Raw genomic sequence first — 11,404 nt, 5'->3', positions numbered from 1 at the left:
TCATCCAAATCATCTTTTCTTTCTTTCTTTTTTTTCTTTTCGAGTCGTCTTATTCATTTTCACATACACTTGTTGTATTGTTAGGGAGAGAGATATTTAAAAAAAAAAAAGGTGGTTGGGGGATAAATACTCGGCGTTTTCCTTTATATAATACTGAGCCCTGGGTGATAGAAAAGTGTGGGATTGATTTAAGACAGTGGTTCTCAAACTTATTGATCTACAGCAACAAAAGCCACCAAAACCGCCTCATGCATGCACGTGTGCTATAATGGAATTGAGCTTGAAAACTAGCTGACATCATGTAGAATTGAAGTATATAGTGCGAATTGGGCAAATTGGGTCAAACTCCTATTGAAACCCATTTGATGTTAGATCTTTGCCACAGAATTTCCCAGAATTGTTTTCGATTCATCAGTGGCACACGTGCTACAGTTTGAGAACCGCTGATTTAAGACATGGGCACTGCTGCATAACGTCGGTAGAAAAGGTCAGAGGTTAACATTCGCACATGTGCATCGCAGTTATTCGGATGTAACACGAAAAAAAGAAATCCCCCCCAAACAAAAGGAAAACACGTCTCCTCTTCTGGATAATCAGGATTATACAAATCACACATGCTCTGCAAAATCCAAACGTTACACAGTGCATCTCTACGTTTACATTCATACTTAAATACAATCACACTGGTGCACATTTGTCCAAACTTGATTGCGTAAAGACAGAACATGTGAAGTAACTGGATTGTTGTCGTTGTTGTTGTAATTGTTGAGAGGAGATGTCGAGTGTTTCATATAGCTGAACTTGTGTCGTATACAATGCTCGACTACACAAAGTGACGATGACTTACTGTTAGTTGTAGTATTTGCAGTAGCAGAAGCGATGTGAAAAAGGGACTAACCAGATTCCGCAATTACATCACAACATAACCGCCTTTATGCTCCATTCTGCCATTTCATTTTATTGCCCGTTTATTTGTTTACATTGCCGATCACTGAACATCACCGACCACCTCTCTGCAGTTGTGTGTATATTATTTTTTTCTCCTTCTTCTTCTTCTCCTCCCCTCTACGTGAATCATTTTCACACTAATGTAAAGCAACATCAGCGAGTGAACACATAAAGCAATTTCAAGAATCGAGACACTTTAGTAACAATATTACAAAGGTTTTTTTCTTCTTCTTTTTTTTTCGGCTTCAAAAATGAAAAAGGTGAACAACAAAAGGAAAAAAATAAACTTTTTAAAAAGAATTAGCATCATAAAATTAATTTATTCCAAGTAAAAATACAAAATAATATTAATGACATTGACCAGATATGAAAGTCTCCCCCAGAAATAACTATTAATGGTTGAGAAATAAGTCTGAAAAAGAAAAAAATACGAAATAAAAACGAAAATATGTAAATATGTTTAAATTCTTTTCTTTTTTAGCAAAACTTTCTAAAAATAATGAAAATTTTTCTCAGTACAAAGGCTACATTACTACTGGAAGGTACTAGCAGGTAGAGTAGGTAAATACACAGTAGAAAATGATTTTAGTGAATCACAATGCTTGCAATGAAAATAATTCTGCAATAAAGATTTATGCCTCTTTTTCTTGTTTTCTTCTTTTCTACAAACAGTACAAACAGTATTGCACATTACAACAAAGAATCAAGGTTCTTAGCCTTAAAAAATGGGACTAATTCAAGTCTTACGTGAATAGAAGGCCACCAGTCAATTGATGCACCTTGGGGGTGGGGGGGGGGGGGGGGGCTTTCGATCAAGTTACAGGTGAAACACTCGTCTGTATTTTGTGTGTTGAACAATAACATTCTTTTCTTTTCTCTCTGCCTCCTCTCCAAACTCTTCGCTGACTCTCACAAGTCTCTCGCAAAAAACAACGTCAGGCCAACAAATCAGGGTCATGTTGCTTCTTTTTTACAAAAACAAAAAAGGGAGCAGATACCTTTAGGAAACATAAAAAAACATCTCTTAAAAAAATAACGAACAGAAGATCTCTTTCACAACTCTGGTCAGCATAGTAAATGATTGAATATAAATATACAAAAATGTGGGAAATATGTTGTGTTTTTCTCTCCAAGCACCTGATAAAGATTTTTCTTAAGAGCTCTTCCTCGCCGTTTTGTTTTTTCGACCAATTTTGACCAGTGGGACACTCACTCCATTAAAGTAGACTGTACTCTCACTAACTACACCATTAAATTAGTTATAAAGCTCTAACTCCTTCAGTTGTTGTCGTTCCAAAAAAATAAATTTTTAAAATAAAAGCAAATAAGCATGATAAAAAAAATAAAAAAAAAAAATTCAACCATCTGTTAAATCATTTCTCTTGAAAGAATTAAATTAATATATATTTGTTTTCATCTGAATAAACTTACTTAGAAAATATCAGTTTCTCTCCTAATATATTTCAAAATTGAGGTATTGCAAAAAGATCTTGTCAGTCAGAAAGCACGCTTTGTCGTCTCTTTTTTTTTTTTTCTTCTAACAAAAAGAACCGCTGACTTTGAAAACTGTTCAGATACAAAGAGTAGTGCATAACAAATATCTATCATAGAGAAGGAACAAACATAGAAAACCCTTCTGGGTGGGGAAAGAAATGTCACAAAAACACCCAGAATTCACTTTCATAGGGATACTTATTATTACTCATGGTTAGCCTCTTTTTAAGTCCTTTTTCTATCAGTAAAAAAGTATCTTCTGCTTAGTTTTTAATTAGATTTTTCTCTTTGACAAAAACAAAACAAACAACAGAAAAAAACAACAAAAAAGGCTACCCTAAAGCAAATCAACAGTTTGCGACTGAAACAAGATAAAGAAGAGGGACGGGAGGAGGAAGGGGGGAAGGGGAGGAGGGGAGGAAGGGTGCCAGCGTGGGACAATCACGACTCGCGGACAAACAAAAAAAACCAAAACAACGAAATAAACAAAAAACAAAAAAGGGGTGGCGACATATTTTGCTCGCATGACGACGTGGGGATCCCGTCCGGATTGTCCACAAAACTGCTAAAAACCAGTGTAACGTTAGCCCCTCCCCCCACTCCCCCCCTCCCCCCGCCCCACCCTACCCCTGACCCCGCCCCACCCAGAGCCCCGCCTCCCTCAGCAGCCAATACCTTTTGTTTTCCTTAAACGTTTCTGTGTATTGCATTCAGAATTACCAATTGCCCCCCCCCCCCCATAAACCATAGGCTTTCTGATAAAAAAATATGTCCATCCATTTATTTATTTTTTTGTCTTAAGCAGGTCCATTACTTCAAGCTTTGCAGGAAAACAAATGTGGATAAATATGGTAAATACCCGTCCCGCCCCTCCCCCCCTGTCCCCGCCCAGTTTGCACACCGTCCTCCCTAGCCACGCCCCCCCAATCCCTGCCCCACCCACAGCCACGTAGTTGAGAGCGTGTGTGTGTGTGTGTGAGCGTAGGCTGAGAAGGAGCTCAACTCTCCAGTAGCTTTAACGGTTTAGTTTACGTTTTCTTTGACATCGGTCCCTCCACGTTTCCCCGCCCCCCCCCTCTCATGGATGTGACCACGCCCCTCTCGCAGCTTGAGCGCCCTCTACAGGAGGCCTTTAGAAGCAGCACGGTCTCCCTTCTCTTCTTCTATCTTGTACGTGTTGTGTTTCGTTTTGTTTGTTTGCTTTTTTTTTTGTCAAAAGTCGAACACGTGAGCTCTTTGGTTGTTTTTCTGCGTCGTGAAACTTCAGTGGTGGTAAAAAGTAAAAAATAAATTCAGTTTTGTTTGTTTTTTTCTCAGTTAAGCTCACGTCGCTGCGTCTCCTCGTCCAACCCGCCTCCGTTTGTAGGCCCGTTTGTGCGCGTAAGAAAGACAGCCGTCTGTGTGTGTGTGTGTGTGTGTGTTGGTGTGTGTGCGTGTGTGTGTGGAGAGGCTTCTGTGTATACTGGTGCAAGTGTGTGTACAAGAGAACATATATACGTGTGCATACACTAGTTATGAAGTTTCACAGGACTTCTATGTCGGACATTAACGACAGTTAAAGCGAATCACAGTTCTAGGCATACTCAGACCTTAACTACATACGGTATAAAAAATTGCACAATTATATCAACAATCACTGCAAAAAGTACTTCACCTATCAGACAGTTTAAGTGATAATCCTACATTTAATTTGAGTTGTGATTATTAAGGTTGTTTCCCCGCCCTCCCCGCCCCCCCCCCCCCCCCCCCCACCCCAATCATCACGGCGATGTGTTCACTGCCTCGTTTTCTTCGCAGGAACCATCTGCTCTGACTGCCCCCCCCCAACCCCCCACTGCCTGCTTGCCTGCCGCGCAGCACGTGGACGCCTCGGCGACGTCACGTTTCCTTCGAGCAGTCTGTCTGTCTGTCCGTCCGTCCGTCTGTCTGTCTGTCCCTGTGTTCTGTCCAGTTTCGTGCGAGTCGTACGTACGTCTATAGTGTTGTGCAAACATGGGCAGAATCAAATAGTAGACATGATACTGAAAAAGTCTATTGCATGCAGCAACCTGATTGAAATAAACATGCAGTTAAGGGGCGACCCACCCTGACCCCCACCCTGACCCCGACCCCCACCCCGACCCACCAATGTAGCCACTGTCGTCGTCGTCGTCGTCGTCTGGGGGCGCCCCCTGCCCCCCCGCCCCCCTCCCCGTACGACAGCTCTTCAATCTCTTAACACCAGGCGCTTCTTCTACATCTGTATAATATTTTACACCCTAGCCTGGATAAAGTACTTATGGTATGTGTTTATACCATGAATTTAGCAGCAAAGCTATTGCAGCATTACATTTACATAACACTAAAAAATAATGTTATTATAAAAATAAAGACCTAGAAGTCGAAAAGCAAAATAATTTTGATTACGCATATGAGGTATTAATATCTTCAGAGTGAAAATTGAGAGCGAATATAGCCGAGTTGTTTTGACTCAGGGCGTTATGAGCCCACACTACTGGATAGTTGTTTAGTCTTGCTACATTTTATGCCACCTATTTTTGATTTTCTGTTAATTTGGTTTGCCTTTGGTAATGATTCTTACGAGGGGCAATAGAACTACCAACTTTTGAAAATAAGTGCATGCTCCTTTTACATAAAATTGAATTTATCTATATACGTATAGATAGGTACAAAACAAAAAATATATACTTTTAAATATTTGTCTGTCCTACCTCTGTCTCAGTAAGGGGCGGCTGACAACAGGATGGGGAACTGAAAAGTAGCCAGGTGTCTAACAAACCATCCTGTGTGGGTTTGAGTGAGCAGATTTTGTGCCAAAGTGCAAATTCTAAGCTGATAGACTTTCGCATTTCATTTCCCCACTATGTGTTTTCAGAGGGGAACACAAGACGATGAGTTCAGAGCCGGGTGGGATGAAGGAAGTCCCATGTGTGCGATGGTATCCTTGTTTTTTTTTCCTCTTATGAGGCGTTTTGTGGGGAGCAGGGGGGGGTGGAGTCGGCGAGGGTCAGGGGTGAGGGTTGGGTGGGGGTGAGGGAGTGGGGGGGTCGCAGCGCTGTCCCGGGATGCAGGATGTTCGGGGAGGGGGGAGGTGGGAGGAGGGGGGGTCAGCAGAGGGGGCTGACGGTGGGGTGGGGTGTCTTCGCCGGGGCAGGGCTGCCATCGTGTGGGCCCCCCCCGCTCTCAGCTCCAGCGGAAGGACACGTGTCGAGGGCGGTCGCCCCCTTCCTTCACCAGTGGCTTGTGGAACTCCCGGCCGGCTCTGGAGTGGATGCTGGCCCAGCAGTACTCGCAGTAGTACTGCAGGCAGGTGACGTTGGCACAGAAGAAGGGGGCGAACTTCCCCCCGCAACGTGCGCCCTGGCACTCGTCGCACATCTGGTCATCCAGGACGTACGGCTTCACCTCCACCTGAGGGACGGGGAGACCAGAGGACTCGTTTATACATCGTCATCATCATCATCACCACATAAGACACGCAGCGGTCAGGAGCTCTCTGACTGGATGATTGTGGATTCTGCACTGAGTGGGCACGATCCAGTAAGTGAAGTCAGCTGTGTTATTAAGTCAGAGCTGGAATGTTGTAGCCCGTATAGAAGAAGACTCACTCATATTCAGCAATCTGACATCAAAACATGATGAACAGAAACGTCTGAGTCACTCAGCCTCATTAATATCCTCCTCTTATTATCTGTTGTTTACCATCTATTTAAACTAGTCTTCTGCATCTATTTCCTTATCATCCAAACACCGCTACACCATCACATGTGGCGGCTTGTGTGTGCAGGTGTGTTATTGTCTCTGAGCCGTAACCACAAAGCCCGCGCTTGGAAATCTCTCTGCAATTTTCTAAAATAAATGGAGGCCAGATTGACGCAGGTAGCCTCCCGTCAACCAGCGAAATGAGTTTGACCACTAGCCTGGAGAGAAATTGGAGCTGCGTTGTCATGGCGACGCCTCGGCGGCATGAGTAGGCCGGTTTGATCCCGACCTTGTTATGTAGCGCGGCCGCAAAATGAAAGGTTATCAAACCCCCCCCCCCGACGGGAGGACTCGGCCTTTTCTTCAGCGTAACTCCGCCGCCGTGAGCCAGAAGCTTCACCGAGACAAATCACGAGCTGGACGAGGCAGAAACGGCTTAAATACCTCTAACGGCGAAAGGAAATGGAGTCGTGTTTGCTGAGGGCGAGGACACGAGCGAGCAAGCATCCTTGTTCTCTACCGCAATTCCATGGATTGCACTATAACCATGACAACGACATGGTGATGTGATACAAAACATGGAGCGCAATTCCTCAAACTTTCACATTATCATTAACCAAAACAAGAGGATCTGTATTAACTCCTTGTTCTCTAAAATCCTCCCAAACGTTCTGAGCCTCGTTTGTTTTCGTCTAGCTCCGGTCACAATAACGACACCCTTCGCTCCCACTGAAGACAGACGGATGATAACCGCGTTGGGGCGGCCGGCTCCGCCCTCCAGAAGCCTCCTGGCTGACGACCAGTCTCCCTCGGTCACGATCTGTTCCGTTGCGTTTGGCCCTGCGTGCCTAAAATAACCGTGCTGCAGCCAAAGCCCGACGGGATCTGCATGTATAGGGAAGTACTATAATTAAACCACCCCTATGTGTCTGCAACTTGAAACATCTGTCGGGACTCCGGCAGCCAGAGGCCGTAGTGATTACACGGCTCGGGGTTGGACTTCCCTTATTGTAGACTGCGCTGTAAAAGCCTGCCTATTATACGCGGAGGAGGACCCGTGGAGAGTCTGGGCCTGCAGCCTGCCATAGGAATGACTCGGGAGAAAAAAAACCTCAGCCGCGGTTTTGAGACGCCGAAGGAATATTGTGAATGAAGCGCATGAACTCGCTCACCCTTTTGTCAATGTCGTTGTGCTGCAGCTGAACGAAGCGAGCGCTGATGGCGGCGATGTAGCTCTGCTGGTTGGAGAAGGCCACCCGTCCGGCTCCCTTTGGGTATTTCAGTTCCGGGTCGGTGTCGATGCCGGCGTAGCAAACGCCCCCGTACAGCCGGTCCATGATCATAGCCAGCTCCACTGCAGAGAGAGAAGGAAGAGGAGGAACATGATGGAGGATTAGCACTGTTGGGAGTGTTTTGTGAATTAATGATCCTTTCGTCCTTGCGTTTGTTCTGGAGTTGAATCCCTCTGTGACAGACAGAGAGAGAAAGCAGATCTACGGGGGCTTCGCTGTTTCGATGTCGCACTGCAGACGTGCCGGTGATGTTTATCCCAAGTACACACAGACTGAACCCTCCACCGCGCCATGAATACTTAACATGAGGGCCAGCTTCCTTGAAACCCAAGTAGAAGATTGTCGTCTCGCAGGGACAACTTTCTTTATCCGCGCCGCCCTTATTTATCCAGCAAGATTTGGGGGTTCATGTTCTGATCAGATTACACACTCACCGGCACGCAGAGGCCGCGGAACCCCGCCCACAAAGATGGTCTTGCGTGGGTCCAGAGGCTGGGAGCCGTCCATCACAAAGTCACTATCGCTCAGGTTCCAGGGTCGGATCTGGACCTGCACAACACACTCCAGTTAGAAGGCGTCCATTTTCTCTTCACAGCTGAGGACATAAATCTGTCCCTGTCACTCACTGGTTTGTCTTTGATGGTGGGACTGGACACACACAGGTAGAGCTTGCCGTCCTCCTCGATGCAGGCGTCGATCAGGGCCTGAACGGAGGTCTCTTCTTGGAACAGCAGGAAGGCGTAGCCTGGCGGAGGAAAGCAAGCATTTTAGGAGAAACACAACACAGCTTTCATGTCGACCATCAAAACCTTGTGAGCGTGACTCTTTCATTTCAAGCCCCATCTTGTGGCAATTACTCAACGTTTTAAAGGCTGTCGTCTCCTTGAGAGCCTGTGACCTTGCAGCCAAGTTCACGCGTCCTCATCTTGCCCTCCTGCTTCCATAAGAGCCTCCTCCACACCCTGCACCTTACCGCCAGCGCTGACGCAGCTTAAAAGGCCCAGAGTGCTCCGCTGCTAAAGGAAACATGCAATATTCATCAGCCAGACACACTGCAAATCTTACGGGTCACGGTAGAGATTTTTGGTCTTTACAAAGCAGCACCATCGACTGTGTGCTGCTGAATTATTCAGCGCTGAGAGGAGAGGCCGTATCCATCCAAAGCTTTAAAGTCATTTTGGGAGGATATTGGAAAACCAGTTTGGTAGGAGACAATCAATCCCATCATGCCACAGGGTTCGGTCCGGCAGCGAGGACGTTTGATACCGAGAAAATGGACGCTGCGTGCTGAGAGAGGAACGAGAGCTCAGACACCGTTTCTACGTACGCCTGCGTGAAGCCGAGCAGGTAGCAGGTGCATCATCCGTCTGTCACAGCCATAACCTGGACGTTTGAAATCCAATTTGCATCAGATTTGGGCGGTTGAGAGCAGCTCAGGTCACCCAAGAGGTTTTAGTTTCTTCAACCTGATGGTGGTGTTGTCATAAGCACTTTGATGTTTATTATTATTATGTAATTTGTGAGCCACAAGTCAGAGAGTCAAAATTCCTTATCCATTCATATAGGCCACGCCCACTTCCACTATTTTTCATATTCATTCCTTTCAATTTCAGCTCAGACAAAGTAGAATTCGTACAGAATATCGGACAGAAGTTACACCTTTAGTGAAAGAACGCAATCAGACATCAGTCAACCTGATGGTGGCGCTAGAACGACAACAGTGAGATTTCGTCACCGTCCTCTGATCCGATGAATAAAGGCGCGTTTCTAGTCGACATTGAAATGAGGCAGAACAATGTTTGGAGATTTGTGGTCAAACGTATTTACAATGAAGGACGATCATCATTTGCATCGGTGTGATTATGTGAACAGAAAGCCTGAACCGCCTGTGGCACCCATGAGTCAGTGGAATATGAACCTCTGCCAGCGTAAAGGAGAGGCTAGATGTTACACACACACACACACACACACACACACACACATACACACACATACAAACCAGTGGATTGTTTCTATGGAAGAACACTCCACCTCCAAATCATTTCCCTTGAAGTGTCTCTTGAGACCACTATGAAAGCCATGTGCTCCAGTGACTCTCCAGAAAACCTGCTTTGGGAAACTGTCGGGAAACACCCCTTGTCACACACACACACACGCGAGCAACAGACACGCACACACACACACACACACACACACACACACACGAGCGAAAGTGGCGACGAGGAATGCGCAACTGTCATGTTTCACTTTTGAACATTCCTGAGCGGAGCTGCTTGCAGATGAGAGGCGACAAAGGCCTGACTCGGCAAACCCGGGCCGACTGTGGTATGTGTACGCGGCCGAGTGTGTGTGTGTGTGTCTGTGGGTGTGTCGGAAGGGTGTGTGTATACGCTGTAGGATGCGGAGGGGAGGGGAGGAGTAAAGGCAAGACGGGAATGAAACGCGTGTGTGTGGCATACACCCAAAGGATTTTGCTTTAGATGTGAAACAAAAGCTGTTTTCTGACTTTTGAGATATTATAAGTTTTACGAGTTTTATAGTGTATCAGATCTACAACAACAGCACGGTAATGATGTGGACGGATCTTAATCCAACTGTTTGCATTTTATTGTGGAGGAGGATCCTTATTAAACAACCATAAAAAAAACAAAGCTAGATTATACGACTGTGCATTTATTCAGTCGAGCGTTTAAACGCAGCGTCAGCTTACAGTGCAGCCGCGAGCCTTCTCCGCTTCTTTACGAAGGCCAATTAATCACAGACTCATGTTTATTCAGCAAAAGACCGAGCCCGACTAATTTTATACATCTATACATCTTACTTAATAGTTTTTTGCGAGTGTGTAAAAGCACAGAGGGAGACGCAAACTGATGAATATTCTCTTGTAAGATTCAATAAATATTAATGAACACGTACAGAAAGATAGTCGCAGCCGTGTGACAACCTTTCTATGAACTTCTTTAATTTGTAGGTCAGGAAGCAAAAGTAGGTCACCAAACTAAATAACCTGAATGTAAAACTAACCGGGGGAAAAAAATGGCTTTAACCGTCTGACGAGTCTCTGCTTCTTCTATTTGTGGTGGAAACACAGCGGCTTGTTTTTTGGATCAGCTGCAAGATGGCCAAACAGCGTGTACCGACGTGCGATGAGGATTTTGTGCCCTGTCATCGTTCTCCATGTGCCTCACGACCAAACACAGGACCCCTGTCCTTGTGTTGCTGGATTACATAAAGACGGTTTGTCACTAGGGGGGGGTGGGGATCATGTGGTTGAGCGTTCACACACACACACACACACACACATACACAGGCAGCTAAAAACGACTGCAACTCTGCACAAAAAAACTGGCATGAAAAGGCAGAGCGAGTCAGCAGCTCATATGGTCTGAAGGAGGGAACAACGTGTTCTATGACCCAGGGCAGGAGAGAGAGAGAGGGAGAGAGAGAGAGAGAGAGAGAGAAGGAGAAGAAGGGGAGGTGGGGGGGGGAAAGACAAAATGGAAAGAGGGAGAGAGAGAGAAAAGGTAGGAAGAGAGGGAGAAGGCAGGTACTTTAATGGACCCTGTTAGGAAGCCTCCTCCATGTGCTGGGCTTCATTTAGCACGGCAGAACAACAGTAACAACCTGATGCTCGCGTCCATAACGTCAATCCAGACCTAAGCTGTGCATTTTACATTTCCTCTGTGCATATATACAGTATACACATACGGTCCAAGCTTCCATTAGGACACAATTAGTCCTCCTGTGAGAGAGCGTGAGGGGTCAGTGCTTAAACGGTGTAATGCACATGGAGAGGCTTACCGCTAACGAGCTTCGACACCTACACGGCCTGGCGTTAAGCGCCGACGGTAAGCGCCGACGCCGCTTGAACGACGGTTGGACATCTCCCCTCGTTTTCCCGTCAGCCTTGCGCAGTGCAGAGGCTCGACACGGCGGGAGGAGAGCGAAGGATCTGCAGTGGCTCGTGC

The 11,404-nt window shown here is 45.9% G+C and overlaps 1 protein-coding gene across 7 annotated transcripts in view; it reads right to left on the bottom strand.

Annotated features, from left to right (window-relative positions):
• Positions 1-3,619: 3,619 nt before the first annotated feature.
• Positions 3,620-11,404, bottom strand: part of cpeb3 (cytoplasmic polyadenylation element binding protein 3) — a 33,021-nt gene continuing 25,236 nt past the window's right edge. For all 7 annotated transcript variants that reach the window (XM_076169264.1, XM_076169263.1, XM_076169265.1 and 4 more), the window contains 4 exons: positions 8,063-8,181; positions 7,871-7,985; positions 7,317-7,498; positions 3,620-5,853 (listed from right to left, as the gene is read on the bottom strand). In XM_076169264.1, coding sequence (XP_076025379.1) covers positions 5,626-5,853; positions 7,317-7,498; positions 7,871-7,985; positions 8,063-8,181 — 644 coding nt within the window. In that variant the 3' untranslated portion in view covers positions 3,620-5,625. The remainder of the gene's footprint in view (positions 5,854-7,316; positions 7,499-7,870; positions 7,986-8,062; positions 8,182-11,404) is intronic.

The sequence above is a fragment of the Genypterus blacodes genome, unplaced genomic scaffold, assembly GCF_046128005.1.
Source record: "Genypterus blacodes isolate CSIRO-AG114 ecotype Tasmania unplaced genomic scaffold, CSIRO-AGI_Gbla_v1 ptg000195l_1, whole genome shotgun sequence".
In the NCBI taxonomy this organism is placed as follows: Eukaryota; Metazoa; Chordata; class Actinopteri; order Ophidiiformes; family Ophidiidae; genus Genypterus; species Genypterus blacodes.
The sequence above is the reverse complement of the archived record's forward strand: the minus strand, read 5'-3'. Positions and strand labels throughout refer to the sequence as shown.